The sequence below is a fragment of the Eretmochelys imbricata genome, chromosome 11, assembly GCF_965152235.1.
Source record: "Eretmochelys imbricata isolate rEreImb1 chromosome 11, rEreImb1.hap1, whole genome shotgun sequence".
NCBI lineage: Eukaryota > Metazoa > Chordata > Testudines > Cheloniidae > Eretmochelys > Eretmochelys imbricata.
In genome coordinates this window covers 51,254,831-51,270,841 of record NC_135582.1, presented here as the reverse complement: position 1 = coordinate 51,270,841, position 16,011 = coordinate 51,254,831, and the positions used below count along the sequence as shown (strand labels likewise).

Sequence of the window (16,011 nt, the reverse complement as noted above, 5' to 3'; positions counted from 1 at the left end):
GATATGATCAAGGTCTGTAAAATCATGAATGGTGTGAAGAAAAAGTGTTATTTACCCCTTAACGTAACACAGAAACAAGGGGCCACCCAACAAAATTAACAGGCTTCAGGTTTAAAACAATCAAAAGGAAGTACTTCTTCACACAATGCACAATCTGTGTAACTCATTGCCAGCAGTGTTCTGAAGGCCAAAAGTATAACTGGGTTCTAAAAAATTTAGATACATTCAAGGAGGAGAGGTCCATCAATGACTAGTAGCCAAGATGGTCAGGGCTGCAACCCCTATGCTCTGGATGTCCTTAACCTCTGTCCCCCAGCCGGAAGTGGGGACTGGATGATTGTGTGGATCACTCGATAAATTTCTCTGTTCTGTTCACTCCCTCAGAGGCATCTGGTACAGGTGTCTGTCAGAGACAGGATACTCTGACCCAGTGTGGCTGTTCTTATAGACATATCAGAGAGACACTTTGATGATTATTTAAAGGATTCTATATTGTTTATTGGAATTTTCACAAAGGAAGTAGCTGAACTCAGTTCTTCATTGGTAACTAAAATAAGAACTGAATAACTGATTTTTCAACCCTTGTATTTGCAATGTCTATATATTGTGGAGGTGAACTTGAAAACTTAATTTAAAATTGAGTTAAACTGAGATTTCTGTGCTCATTAATCCCACTAACCAGGCTGGTGAGACCACTCTGCATTCAAACAAGTTTTAATTAACTTTTTAAATATTCTTTTTTAGCCTCGCTCTTCCTGGTTTGCTGAAGATCTTTCATAATTTCTCAGTTTGTGACAAAGTTGATAACATAATACTGCTAGAATGAGACTTGTGGTATCGGCCATACCACAGACATAAAGATTCTGGATTATTTCACAAAGGGGGAAAAAAAAACATTGGCTGGTGGAAGCTCTCAGCAAACAATCTGGGTTTAACTATCTTTGCAATTCACCTTGAAGAACCCCATCTTGCATTCTGAGCATTCCCTTTCATAGAAAATTTCTAAATTTTTGGTTTGTTTTCCTAATTGAAACAAAAATAAATTTCAAAGCGTTGAAATCCTTCGTGAAACAGAATTGTCATTCTCCAGTAGCTCTATCCCATACATAATAGGGATGGGTAGAGCCAGCGACAGAGGCCCCACGAGCCTGGAAGCTGGGGATGTTGAGGAGCTCAGCTGGCATGCTGGCAGAAAGCGAGTCAGGTTTTGAAGGCTATCTGCTAAGCAGGGTTCTGCTGAAATCCTGCCTAAGTTCTGGGGAAGCATCATCAAAACCGAACTGTCTCTGTGAAACATTAAATTTAAACAGATCAGTAAATTTTGAGAACAAAATGCCTCCTTGGGATTCTACTGACCAGCTCTAAAGGGAGCCATTTTTGGGTGGAATGGAAGTGTGGATGGGAGATGCTATAACTTTCACCAGGAGCCAGCCCCATGAATAGAGGAGGAGGAAAGGTGGCTTAGAGCTTCCTTTGTATCCTTTCTTGAGCTGTAAAATCCCAACTTGAATATAGATTAGTCCATAACACAAATTTATACAGATAAAAGACCCAAATCTGTCCTTTCTGTGCATCCCAAATTGCACTGAGATCAATGAGATTTTGAGAACATAAAGAATATTGCAAGAATATCCCCTATAACTGAAGCATACCAGGCAGCAGAAAGAGAGTTCTAGGCTATGTTTGAAAAGATTTCTACTGCCAGACTACACTTTTTCTACTGCCAGATGCTTAGGATCTGATTCTGCCAGTCTTTGGTGCTATCAAACTACACCAGCTGTCCCACTGAAATCAGTGAAGTATAGCACTATTCAGTGCCAACAAGAGTGGAAACATTAGGGCTATTAGCAATTGTAAAGACACTCAGGAATATCTCAATCATTCAGTGCCTCTTGACATTTTTGCTATATGCACTCTTCTTACCCACTTTTCAGAACATTTGTCACCCTCTGGATTGAAACTAGGTATCCAGGTTATCAGTTCAATTTAAAATTACTTTATTTTCCAAAATTAATTCAAAATGGTTTGTCAATAGTCAGATCAAGACTAAAATATATTTTCTCTATATTCTAGCAGAAAAACAGCTTATCCACTAGAGTAATGGAATTTACAGGCAGACTGGTGCTACTCATTGAACAGATGTTTTCAGAGAACTATCCACAATGACTCCAAGATCTCTTTCTTGAATGATAACAGCTAATTTCAACCCCATCATTTTGTTTGTATAGTTGGGATGATGTTTTCCAATGTGCATTACTTTCCATTTATCAACACTGAATTTCACCTGCAATTTTGTTGCCCAGTCACCCAGTTTTGTGAGATCCCTTTGTAACTCTTCACAGTCTGCTTTGGACTTAACTATCTTGAGAATTTAGTATCAGCTGCAAACTTCGCCACCTTACTGGTTAGCCCTTTAGCCAGGTCATTTATGAATATGTTGAAAAGTACTGATCCCAGTTCAGACCCTTGGGGGACCCTTCTATTTAACTGTCTCCACTGTGAAAACTGACCATTTATTCCTACCCTTTGTTTCCTATCTTCTAACCAGTTACTAAGCCATGAGAAGAGCTTCCCTCTTATCCCATGACCCCTTACTTTGTATAAGAGCCTTTTTGAGGGACCTTGTCAAAATATGGATTTGGTATTTCCTTTATGGATATTTATTCCTTAAGCAGTTAATGAAATCATTAACACATGCAACACCTGACCTCAATGTTAGATGTTAATGACATCAACTACTGCAGTAGTATCATCTCGTGTTCAAAACTCAGGAGTCAGTCCCCCAAAATTATGAGACTGACTTTAAAATCATGAAATTTTAAAACAAAACTAATGTTTGTTCTCATTATCTATTTTCTGGTTTTTGAGCCTTTGAGGTTTACATTTTCAAGATTTTCTTTTCAACCATGAGGGCTAGAAATATACTTTTTAAAAAAATGAAAACTGAGATTATGTTGTATGCAGAGGACTCAAAAGATGGGGTTTAAGAAAAACACCAAATATGATAAATCTCTGTATACAATTGCACCACTGCTGTTCAAAAGAAATACAAATACTTTCATCAACTATAAACAGCCTTTCAGTTCACTGTTAAATGGCAAATTCTCTTGCAGTGTTTTTCTGTTAGGTTAAAGAAATTAAAAGCAGGAATGATCTTAGTCTCATTTACACCACTTTTCTACACTGAGTTAATGGTTAACTTAATTGGAGTCACTCCTAATTTACACCAGTGTAACTGTGATAAGTATTAGGTACCATTTCTGGTACCTGGTACCTTTGGGCCTGATTCTACTTCCACTGAAATCAATGGACTTTTGCCACTGACCTAGATGAAACCAGGAAGTGGCTCTTCATGTGTACACTAGGTGGGAAATGTGCAGTGAAACATTCTGCAAGGTCTGCAGATCAAATTGAACCTTGATGTGAGCAGGCAAAACACCAATGACTTCAGTGGACTTGTAGTTGGGCTGAATTGGGTACTCTACTTTATTTAGAACATTCTGGGGTCAAAATCTGAGAGCTCAGCAATTCTCAGGATAGGGCTTCTAGACCGTGTCAGGCAATAAAATGCAATATTCCTCCATCATGGCAAAATGCTGGAAACAAAATACACTACTTTCATACTGAGATTCTGAGCTTTTATCTTTGTTTCTCATGGATGACATGAAAAGTAACATGAACACTATTACCCCAATAAACTCTGAATATTCAGTTGTGAATCCAACTTTCCGTTCTATACCATCACCACTCTTTCCCCCCTTACCCCCCACCAAATGGAGGTTTTCAAAAAATATTAATGTTGAGAGCAACAATGAAGAAAATGTAACTGGAAGTCAAAATACTTCCTGGGTTAACTTTTAAAAAAAAACATACTATAAAAAGTAAGGAAGTTTTAATTCCCAACCATCAAATTGTGAATATGATAGTTTAATCAACTAAATGAATTTATTCATTTTTTAACTTGGCAGGAACTGCAAAGAATTTGGTTCAGATGGCATAAAAATGAAATGGCATTATCAGACATGTGACTAACAAAAACAGTAAATGGCTTGTCACGAAAATGTCAGTAAACCATTTTAGATGCTTTATTAAAAAACAATATAAGAAAAAATTAGGTCAGTCATTACAAAACTTACTGATCTCTGCAGATCTACTGGGTACTGGAGGAGGCTGTGTGCCATTGCGAGTAGGTGTTGATGACTGAGGGGATATGGGAGAAAAGGGAACCATATCAAAGATGTCAGTGGAGGGTGATTTAGGTGTCACACTGCCTGCCTACAATAAGGACAATAAATATTAGGGTAATATTTCACATGAAAAAATCACAATACTGTACTTTTCAGCATGCAGAAGAGCTACAGTATCAAAAATAACAGCATGCAAAAACCAGCTCCTGACACCAAGCAAATGGCATTCACAACCAAGAGTTTATGGGACATGCTAAAACCCGAATAGCATTGTAAATTTCACATTTTCAGTAAATCTGAGATAGCCAGAAATAAATGACATTTAGACCTGAAAGAGCTGGAAAGAAACAACTCTAAATTAATAAGAATTTGAATAGAGGTACTATTCCCAAGACCCATTTAAGATAACAGGGCAACAGCAATAGGCTATATATTTGAATGTACAGAAATAGTGACTGAAATTAAAAGATATAATTCCAATATTTTTTTCTTTACTAATTTCTCCTTATATAACATGAGTATTTATTTGACAACCTATGAGAGCTGCTGTCCTCAATGCATGGAATGTATGTTGTGATAAGCAATAACCCGGACATCTAAGACACTGACAAAATGTAATATTAATATCCAAAATAAAAAAAAATTATCCTTGAATGGGGAGCAGAAAATATTTCATTATGAAAGCCCTGGATTTTTTAGCAGACTTCAACAAATACTGGATAAGCAAATAAGTTACTATGGTTCCAAATTCACATTGAAATAAAAAAACATACAGCTCATACAGCAGTTCTACCATCACTCCCAGGACACAGAATTCAGCTCAATCTAGTCAATACAGAACAGACGCTAAAAATAGCTTAAAAATTCAGAATGACAAACCAAACTAAGGCAAAATATATACCACTGATATGGGAGAGAAGTATGCAAGTTCAGTTTTACTCACATTATAGAAAATAAGCTTCCGGAAATACTATAATGCCAGATGAAAAATATACTATTTCCTAATTACTTGGCAAAATAATTCCCAATTTGCTCAAAATGCTGACATGAAAGAGGTTGTAACCAAAGGATTAAGACAAACTGATTTAGGCAGATTATCTCAATGCTACAACCTGTGTGATAAGCAGCCTTAACAGATGTTCGCTCATGGGAGTTCCACAGCCCTCTTGGGCCATGCAGCTGCAATGGGAATGTTGGAAAAGTATTTTCCTTTCTTTAGTAGTTTCTATGTAGCTCAAATTGTCCCATCACAGAGATGCAGTCAAAGACAGTTCCATTCCAGAAAAGAAGGGCAGAGCTGGAGATCGGAATGTGATTCCTTAGCAGCACATTCACTCTGTGCAGGATAAAGTAAAACCTTCTACCTATAGAACTAGGTTATTATTATTATTATTATTTTTAACATAAAATCCATATACAGGCCAAAACCAGCCTTCTCTGCTTCTTGAGACTACACAAATATTTCCCTCATCCACAGCATTCTCTCATTCAGCATCACTCCAGGAGGTGGTGGGGAAGAAGGGGAGATAAAGCAGAGAAAGGCTCTGAAATCAGTGGAGGCAGAATCTCGTTTTCAGTACTTCTTCCTCTCTCACTGAGATGTTCCTCTACTCCCGAGTGTGCAGTTTTCTGCAAAGTGGTGTTTTCTGCAAAAAGCTAACCTGTTTCTTGAATATGTTGACTCTCTCAGTTCTACAGACTGTGCAGCTTGGAAAGATTTTATGTATATATAATCTGTATAATATATTAAACTTGGGCTGGAGAGAGTCCTAAAGTATTTATTTCCTGTATATTCATCTATATAGTCGTCATTCAATAGTCTTTTGTGGTATTGTTTTCTCAAAACCACATTATTTCCAGCTCATTAATTTGGAATTCATATTTTTTATGAATATATATATATATATATATAGTGATATATATATAGTGGGATCTGGAAATACTCAGTCATTTTTAGTTACATGTATTGACATGCCTAATGTAAGGGCTCCACATATAAAAATTTTGGCTTGTCTTTTTACTTCATTCTATTTAATATAAATAATTCTCATGCATGTTTGTGGTAAGATTAGAATTCAACTTCTTTTTTAAAAATGATTAATTTATATGGAACTTCACACACACACACACACTCTTGTTGACATCAAGAGGCATTAGCACATGCACTTCAGAGAAAGCCTATGGGCCAATGGTTCTCGAGAGCATATTGTTTATGTGTAATAGACTCTTGTTAACTGCACATGGAACTCCCATTAATATCATGGGAGTTCTGTGTGTAATTTTCAGGCTGTGTAACACAAACAACAGTAATCAAAAAGTGGGCAGATCTCACACTCCTCGTGCAAACAGAACTCCCAATGATGTGAGATGGGGTTTGTCTGCATCAGGAGTATGATATCAGGCCCTGCACGTATTTATGAGCCATAGATTACCCTAGATTCACATGCAGATTTCCCACTGATGTTCATGGAAGATTTTTGCGTGAATTGTGGCTAGTAGATAATAACTGAGAATTTAAGGTTATAAATAGGTCTGCAGAAGCTAGATAGATATGTAAACAATATTTAAGGTCAGTCTTAAATGAGTCTTTTTGGTAAAAGCTTTTCATTCATATTTTGCTGTTCAATATTCCAATTTCTTGTCTTATTCATTGGGCATTTTGATAGCATTAATACAACTAATTTTTATTAAATTTGATAATTAGTGATTAATTCAAAAAATAAATGTGTACTATTAAAATCTGGATGAACATGAGAAGCATTTTTATTCAGTAAACACATGCAGAAAGCCGTGATAATGTTTGCCAAATACAGCCAAATGTCATTTGCAAATGGAGAAAAGGTTGTGAGTATTGACAAATTGTTATGAGAAGGCAGTCAATATGCATGTTACAGATCATTTTAGAATAAAATAATTTGCAGCCTTCATTTTGCACAGAGTTCATATAAACTATAGTAAAACAAATATAATGGCTGATAGTTCTTCTGGCTAATCAATACTTTCTCACTTACCCAAGTTCTCTTTCTACTGAAAAAATTAAAGCCCTCCAAATCAGACTTTTGGGACACTGTCTTGAATAACGTAAATACCTATTATTAGTGTAATTACTCTACCAAAATAGCAAACTAGTCCAATAAATATAGCACATACAGGTAAACCATTAGAACGTAAAGAAGAAGAAATGTTAAGAAGTTGGAAAAATAAGGTATTATCTTAAGGATATGATGCAGGCACCATAAAACATCTCAAAAGTCTCCATATTTTAACAGTACCCATAAAAAACCTACAATACATCTGATCTGTCCTTTAACCACTGTACAAAATGTATAGTTTAATACAATCAACACACAACAGAGAACATAGGAAAATAGAAAAAAAAAGTTTTTGCACAGCAGGATTACACGAGGTCTTGGGATGCTGTATTCATTGACTGGCTTGGGAAGACCACTTTTTGAAGGTGGTGGTGTTAATAGTCCAGATGATAGTCTGGAGTCAGGAGAGCTCATAGGAGTAAGTGTAATGGAAGAGATATCTAAACAAGGAGTTGAATCCTCATTATTACACCAGAAAAAGGTGGAGGGTCTTTGAAACATATGTTGATCATTATCAGACTTTATGTGCAGCAACTGTAAAGGAATCACAGAAAGAGAAAATATTCTAAGGAATAGAAAGTAGTAATGTAAGGGAAAGAAAAAATTCACATTTTATATTTTAAAAAGTTGTTTGCAAATTGCTGTTCAACAGAACGCTAAAGAATTTTTTTGTAAATGAAAAGAGAACCTTAAAAACTCATAGTCATTAAAAGTATTCCAGTATTGGTGGGAACAAAGAAGATTCATATATTAAAAATTCAATAAAAATACAATGAATACATTTTCTATGTGGGCACAATGGGTTGAACCCACAAAAATCTGCATGCAACAACATACCTACAAAACCCCATATTTGCACATGCAAAACAGTAGTTAGGCACATAATTAGGGAGGAAAGTTGTTGTGGTTAAAGTACAGGCCAGAATCTGGTTCTCTGTCATGTTAATACACAGTTCCACTGACCATTTTTTTCCCCCCAAAATAAAAAAAAATTCATATAATAAAATCCTCATACAATAAAAGCCTGCTATGTAGGCAGTTTATGGGATTTGTTTTATTTTGAATAGGAAGATTGTATTGGCTTCTTTGGTTACTCAGCTATAGAATATGAAAACTATACAGTTCCTACACAGAAATATATATCCTTATAACATTTTTGGTACAACAACAACTAATGCACTTTTGAGTTGAAATGAGATGTGTTTAACTAGATCATTCAAACAGTGTCTGAGATCTTCTATCACAAAGGCTGAAATCCTCTTTCCCCTAGCACAGGTAAACAGGGTTCATGACACAGCAGACCTGCTAAAACAATGAGGGGTCCTTGTGGCACCTTAGAGACTAACTAATTTATTTGGGCATCAGCTTTTGTGGGCTAGAACCCACTTCTGTGGTTGTGCTGAGTGGGGAGCCCCTTGCACATGAACAGTCCAGCATTCTGGGGACTTCTAGCAGAGCAATTCTTACCAGTTGAAGAGGGGTGAAGCATGAAGGTTCTACCAATTCCCAAGTCCTTCCCACACAATAGCCAGAATAGCTACTGCAGCCTTTGAGTAGCATCACGGGGGCTGGTCCTTGTCTGCTCTGTGACCTGAGGAGAGGATTCCTCCCCTCCCTACCCCCAAACGCACAGTCAGCAGGGAATCATGTTTTAGATGTGGTGGGCGCTAAGAAGTGTACTTATTCTCATCACCCAAAAGTCAGACAGTAAAACCTTACTTCCCCAATTTTATTTCCTTTCATTTTTAACTTGTTACTTCCTTTTGTTTCCTTTATCTATTTGAATGTTAAGGTTTAAAATAAGTTGTTTTAAAATTATCCTAATAATATGTTTTCATTTATAATTCTATAGACCTCATTTCAAAAACAAAACATACAAGCATTATTTGAAAAGTAAGTGGAAAGGTTTTGTTTGATTTTCCCTGCCACGTCCTGAGTTGAGGTCAAGGTTCTGTGTTTCTCATGAAAAAAATGATGGCTTTACAAACAACTAAATATGACCAGGGAGTTGCACTCCATCCCCTGCTTTAAGTGTTTGTGATGTCATCATTCTCCCCCCCACACACTCCCCGGCCTCCAATTTGTCCACATCCTTTCTGTAGTGGGGGCCCCAAAACTCACCGCAATACTCCAGATGCGGCCTCACTGGTGCCAAATAGAGGGGAATAATTATTTCTCTCAATCTGTTAGCAATACTCCTACTAATGCAGCCCAATATGCCGTTAGCCTTCTTGGCAACAAGGGCACACTGTTGACTTATACCCAGCTTCTCATCCAATGTAATCCCCAGATCCTTTTCTGCACAACTGCCCCTTAGCCAGTCGGTCCCCAGCCTGTAGCAGTGCATGGGATTCTTCTGCCCTTAGTGCAGGACTCTGCACTTGTCCTTGCTGAACCTCATCAGATTTCTTTTAGCCGAATCTGCCAATTTGTCTAGGTCACTCTGGACCCTATCCCTACCCTCCAGTGTATCTACCTTTCTCCCCAGCTGAGTGTCATCCTCAAACTTGCTGAGGGTGCAATCCATCCCATCATCCAGATCATTAATGAAGGCGTTGAACAAAACTGGCCCCAGGAAAGACCCTAGGGCACTCCGCTTGATACCGGCTGCCAACTAGACATTGAGCCATTGATCACTACACACTGAGCCCGACAACCTAGCCAGCTTTCTTCCCAACTTATAGTCCATTCATCCAATATTTGCTTTTTTAAGACAATGAATCAGAGGGGGTAACCAATGTCCAAGGTCTGCAGGATACTTCCCTCTCTGGTTGTCTCTGGGGTGGGTCCTCCCTTCCCTCAGGGAGGGCCCCTTTGGGCAGCTGTGTCAGTGCCTTAAACTTCCCTCTACTCTGCGCTGCTGGGGCTGTTGGCTGCAGGTCTGCTCATCTCCAGCTCTGCCACCCAAATGAACTAGTTCCCTATCTTTTAATTCCTCCAGCAGATGGAGCATTTGCTGCAGGTGTGGCGGGGCTGGCTGAGCCCAAAATAATCCCTTAACCCCATGATACCCAGTGTGGGGTTTGTACACCCCATCACAAGGTGCTACAGATCACTTTTAAAAAAGAGATGTACCCAGAACATCCATGGGCGCTGTCTTCTCTCTTCAGCTAATTTTGAAGCTCTTAGCCAGGGCCGGTGCTGTAACAGGCATGCATTTCCAGGGGCAGATGTAAGGGTTAGAGCAAGGTCAGCCAACATGCAGCATGAGACCCAAAGGTCACATCACCTTAGGCTTTTTAAAGATAAAAAGTTAAAAAGAAAACCCTTAAAACAAAAATCACAAGCCTAAACAAAGTGGAATCTCCCCCAAACTCTGTTGGCTCGTATGCTGCCAACTACTGGAATCTAGCACCACAGCAGCACCTTTCCTTGGCAAATTGTTCTATAATGGTGTCCAGCTCCATCCTTGCGGTCTTGTCTTCCTCAATTGCAAGGAAAGCAAGGTCACTAAGCCATGTCCATTTTTCCCTTTTGGTCAAACATCATCATGAAAACTTGATACTATGAAACTCAAGTAGCTCTGGATTCCAAGTGACAAACTGAACACCTCTGTGCCCTCTGTAAAAAAAAAAAATAATACAGCCAGAAGGACACAATCTCCTGAATCAAGTCTGAAGAAAATTATGAGTATTTTCCCATGAAATTAAGAACTTCCTCTGTTGCCTTTTCTAAAGTTATATTTTGAAGTCACTTGGGATGGAGGAAACCAAACAGGGTAGCTACTTCTTGAAACCCTTCATGTTGAGATTTTAGTTCCCTGTTCTGTCTAAAACTTCAAAATATTTCCTTCAGTGGTTATCCTTTGCTTCAAAGACAGAATTGTGTGCAAATTCATCATGTGCAGCATTCATGGTCTCTTCCTGTGGCTTGATTCCCACCTGTTCTGAGATTCTTTTACAATTTCCTTGTACTTTTCTTCAGATCAGAATTTGCTAACCTCATTCACTGTGCTCTCAAATGTCCTGGCACAGATAAATTTTCTTTGACTGAAGGATTCCAGCGGCTGCAGCCATGATAACAAAGATCCTATGCCACCATCACAGATTGAGGTAGCACATCCATGCCATCAAAGACAAGTTGTTTTTTGCTCTCGATGTGTGTCCTCACTGCTCCTGCATTCGGCAACAGTTTCAGCTTATAGGCATTCAATTGTATTCTGAAAATTTACTGTCGTTTCTTCAGTGGATTTCATCTGAGCTGCCCATTTAGTCTTGCAGATTGTCTTTAAATGTAAAAATCTCCTTCATTCTTCAGAAGCCTGTTCAATTTCATGTGCTGCATCTATCCTGCCAACTTCTTCTGGGGTCTGAAGCACATCATCAAGTTCCTCTTCCCTTTGCAAAACTTTACTGTTTCAAGCAAGAGCGTGACGGTAACAATCATTTTGGACTTAATCACTTGTTTTCCCTATTGATGGTTAAAGTCTACAAACTATTTATATATTTCCTGCAAAGTTCAGAAGAAAACCTTCAGATCTGGACTGGCCTTATCTTCAGCAGCATGCACCAAAAGTAGGTAAATTTGATGTGCTGAGCAATCAATGTCTGATGCATACACTTTGTCTCCTCTGCTGACAGATATTCTCTCATTTTTTGCTCACAGTCCTCCACACGCTCTGGCCATAACCCTGGCCCCATTATATCCCTGTCCAGACATGTCTTTGGGGTCTAATCCATACTTGCAGAATACAACATTAGTTAACTGGTCACACAAGGAAACAGCATCTGCCTCACTTGCAGCCACAAAGCTTACAAAATGCTCTTTAATACCTACTTTTCCTTCAAAATGATCAGTATTAAACAGAAGCAAAATAGTCATCAGATCAACATGGCTAATATTCACAGCTAACAGCTTAGCTTTTTTGCAGCTATTAAATATGCATCTCCTGGCTTCTGATGCTAAAAGACTTAAGTTCATCAGTAATTGTCTTGCTTAAGTATTTGATTTCCCTTAGTGTCACTGATATGTTGGGCAAAAGTGATAGTGAGCCTTGCAAGTAGCGTAATGATGTTCAACTAAATACCACCATTGTTGCTCTACAGCACTTCACAGTGGCCATGAAAGGGAGACCTAAACTAGTTAAAGTTTTGACAGCGTCAAGCAATATTTTTAGTACTTCTTGCCATTTCGTATTATGTTCAGATGCTTTTTTTCAAAATGTGCATTGATACTATGACCCTTCGTGAACTGTAGAGCTGCCACGTGTGACTCCATATGTTATTTGCTCCTGCCAGGAACAGACACTGACTTTAGAGTATTCTTTCAATCACTGTTAACCATGCCGATTTTCAAGCATTTGTATCCTTGAACAACCAACAAATTTGACAGCATGCATAATCTGAAAGAGATGAGTATACTAGCCACTTGACATGCAACTCTTCAACGTGGTGCATTTTTCATTCTGTAAAATGAAGACGAAAAATGGTGGCCTATATGACAAAAAGGAAACTGTCCATATGGCATATCATTCTTTGTGGACTGGTAAGGACAATCTATGCAAGCATGTGCAACGGCTCAGATGATAAAACAATCTTGAAAGTGATTTATCAGATGGGAACGTCAAACCCATTTCAGCAGGAAGACTGCTTTGACCTGCTTCACTGTTGACCGGCTCATCTACAGGGATGTGGGCTTTTTGGTTTTCTATCATTTATGGGATCTTTGGCTTTGTAGCTCAACTACAGGTCATCAGCTGTGCTTGTTTCAAGCAAAGTTTCTCTGAAAATATCATCAGCTATTACTACAGGTGCAACTTCAATGGTGCTTCACAAATTGTGTTCCTGACTTAAACCTTGACACAATGACAGATTCATGCTTGTTGAACTGAGATGCAGTTCTTGACTTTCTGCTTCAGATTGCAGGAGTTGATCATAAAGTTTACAAAATGATAGTGCCTGCTGCTTAGCATCTTTGGAAACAGTTTATAACAAAACCTCCTTTTCTTTTCATTTGCTGAAACCAGACTTTTATTTGTATTTACGGTTGTCATTATCTGGTATCTTCCACTATGAGAATAACTACGTTGGAAATATAGGCCTAAATAAAGTGTATTTTTGTGCTGCTTAATTTGTCCTTCAGTTGTGAAGGTATCCCTTCAAAAATGTTGACTTTCTATGCGCAGAGAAAGAGAGAGAGACAGACAGACAGAACTAAAGTGGAGCTGGCTGGGGAGAGTCCTGAGCAGGCAGACACATACTTCTCAGGTTTCAGAGTAGCAGCCGTGTTAGTCTGTATCCGCAAAAAGAAAAGGAGTACTCGTGGCACCCAGAGTACTTTTCTTTTTAAGTACTTCTCAGTGTCCCAGAGCAAGAGTAGGATAGGGAGTCTATGGAAATAAACTTCATTTTCAACAGCAACCTGTTCATTACTGGAACTTGCCCAGGGGCTGTGACCCCTGTAGGATGGGGGTAGGAAACTTCTGCTATCACCAGCCACTCTTGGGCATGCTCAAATGCTGTGTAATTTTGTAAAGGCATTGCAGGACATGTGGTTGTAGGTTCCTATAAAAATGAGGGCTGGTGGCCAGGGGCAGTGTTAGACACATGCGACTGATGCAACTGCAGTGAGGGGGCCCCTGGCAATGGTGCCTGACTCAGTTACTTGTGAGGGAGGGGCCCCAGAATTGGGTTGGGGGCAGACGACACAGGCAGAGGAATAGCAGGTTCAGTTGCTTAGGTGTCTGTGCACTTGTAGGGCTCCTGCAGTTCCAGGGCTGCTCAGCTGCACAACATATAACCAGCTCATCTTCTGCCATTGTTTGTGGCCTACTGGAACCTCTAAAAAGAGCAATGTGCTGGTCCCCACTGCCCACATTTGAATTTGCCCAAGGAGGGGGCCTCCACGAATTCTGATTGGTAGGACCCCCAATGGCAGAGCCTCCATTTTGGTCAAAGGCTCTTCCCTCCCATTGCCTGGGAAAATTCAAATGCTGGCAGCAGGAACCAACGTGCTGCTCCTCCTAGAGGCTCTGAGTGTAGCTCTGGTGGCAGCATCAGCAGCAGTAGTTCGTGGCTCTGGCTCCCGCAACAGCAGTTTTGGCTTTGGCAGAAGCAATGGTGATAGCTCTAGTGGCAACATCGGGGCCTGGGCCAGAGGGAGCAGATGACACAGCATGGAGCCGGGAGGTGGTGGGTGGGAGCAGAGTAGGGATGCAGAGGAAGGGACGAGTGTAAGGGGGTGAGGCAAGTGAGAGTTTATTTGAATGTGGGACATGTGATGGCATGTGGGAGCCCACAATAAAGACTTGTGCTGAGGCCCATATCTCTGTTCCTCTGCCATGGCACATAGGAGAAGGAAAGGGGGAAGGGGCGGGGGGAACCAAGTGAAGCCCAGTCAGCACTTGCTGACCTTGCTGATTGTTACATCTGCCGCTGTGCATGGCACTTTTGTTGTATGGTCCCATTTGAGTGGCAAACAGCTGAAAGAAACCTTACCAGCTAAGATCTCAGAGAGACACTGTTTATACTCAGTGGTTTCACCCCCAGCACTCAGTGGGAGGCAGAGAATTCAAGGACTCTGCCCCCGGCCAAGAGGAAGGAGTTATGCAGGCACATGAGTGCTACATGACGGATCTTGGGGAGAGGAACTGCTCCCTCGGGACCTGAGTAGGATATTGGAAATGGCCATGCCATGCATGATGAACACGTCAAGGAGGCTCCAGGTTGACAGGTGCCAGGACCCTGACCCTTAGATAAGAAATTAGTCAAGGAAGAAACAAAGACATATTTTACACTAAACAAAGGTAAGGTCAGGCCAGGAATCAGCAGACACCTGTGATGCAGTGAGATCCAAAGGCGCGCATATCTTTTCAGTCTGTTTTTCTCTCTCTGACACTATTTTCCACTTTGATTGGTTTCTTCCTCTACTCTTCTGATGGTTTGTCTTTTACTATTTCCCTTACATTGCTCTTCTCTCACACACTGCCCTCCTTCCTGACTGTTCCCTGTTATTTATTTTCATCAAGGGGGTTCTGTGGTTGTCATGGCATTTCCTTCAGTTTTCTTTTTTTCTGATTCTGGAATTCTGGTTAGTCAGATACTGTAATGCTTGCAGATGCTCGAGGAATGTCTTGAAAAAATATCCAACATTTGAAAAAAAATCCTTCTTGTCTCTAGATCAAAGCCTGTTTGGCTGGTCTGGTGAGATGTTCCTTAGCAGTCAGCCAGGGCTTGGTATACAACTTCCTATGGAAACAGATAGAGTCAACGTGGTTGTGAATGATTACACTTTCAATCAATTGTATATCCCCAGGAAGGCTGGTGGGTAGAGCTGATCCCCTTCTAGATTGCTTCAGGCAGCAAGTGAAAAAAGGCATACCCAGATATTTTAAATAATGAAAATAGGTTTATTTAAAATAAATAGATGCACTCAGGGATCCATTAAAGTTGTGTGTGCAAGTTCTCTCAAAAGCAGTATCTAAACTCTTATTGTGATACAAATGTAAGCAGCACCACCATATGAAACCAATAAGGGGAAAATCAGATTGCCCCCCACATAATCAAGACCAAATGGAAGAACGACCAGTGATTAATGTACTGCCAAACCACTAAAACACAGAGGAAAAGTAAACAGCACACACACAAGAGTAATGGAAACTTTAGCTGTATATCCAAGTGACTGATTGCATGAAGCAGAGAACAAAACACCAAAAGCCAGCAGCAACACCCCATGCCAACAGTTCAAATGCCACACACGAGTATAGCTTTACAAAAACTCCAAAGCTCTATTCC

The 16,011-nt window shown here is 39.7% G+C and overlaps 1 protein-coding gene across 1 annotated transcript in view; it reads right to left on the bottom strand.

Moving 5' to 3' along the window:
* GULP1 (GULP PTB domain containing engulfment adaptor 1) overlaps positions 1-16,011 on the bottom strand; it is a 111,949-nt gene that overhangs the window by 17,301 nt on the left and 78,637 nt on the right. The window contains exons 8-9 of the mRNA XM_077830399.1: positions 7,589-7,813; positions 4,137-4,275 (exon numbers count right to left, since the gene is read on the bottom strand). Of these exons, the coding sequence (XP_077686525.1) occupies positions 4,137-4,275; positions 7,589-7,813 (364 nt within the window). The remainder of the gene's footprint in view (positions 1-4,136; positions 4,276-7,588; positions 7,814-16,011) is intronic.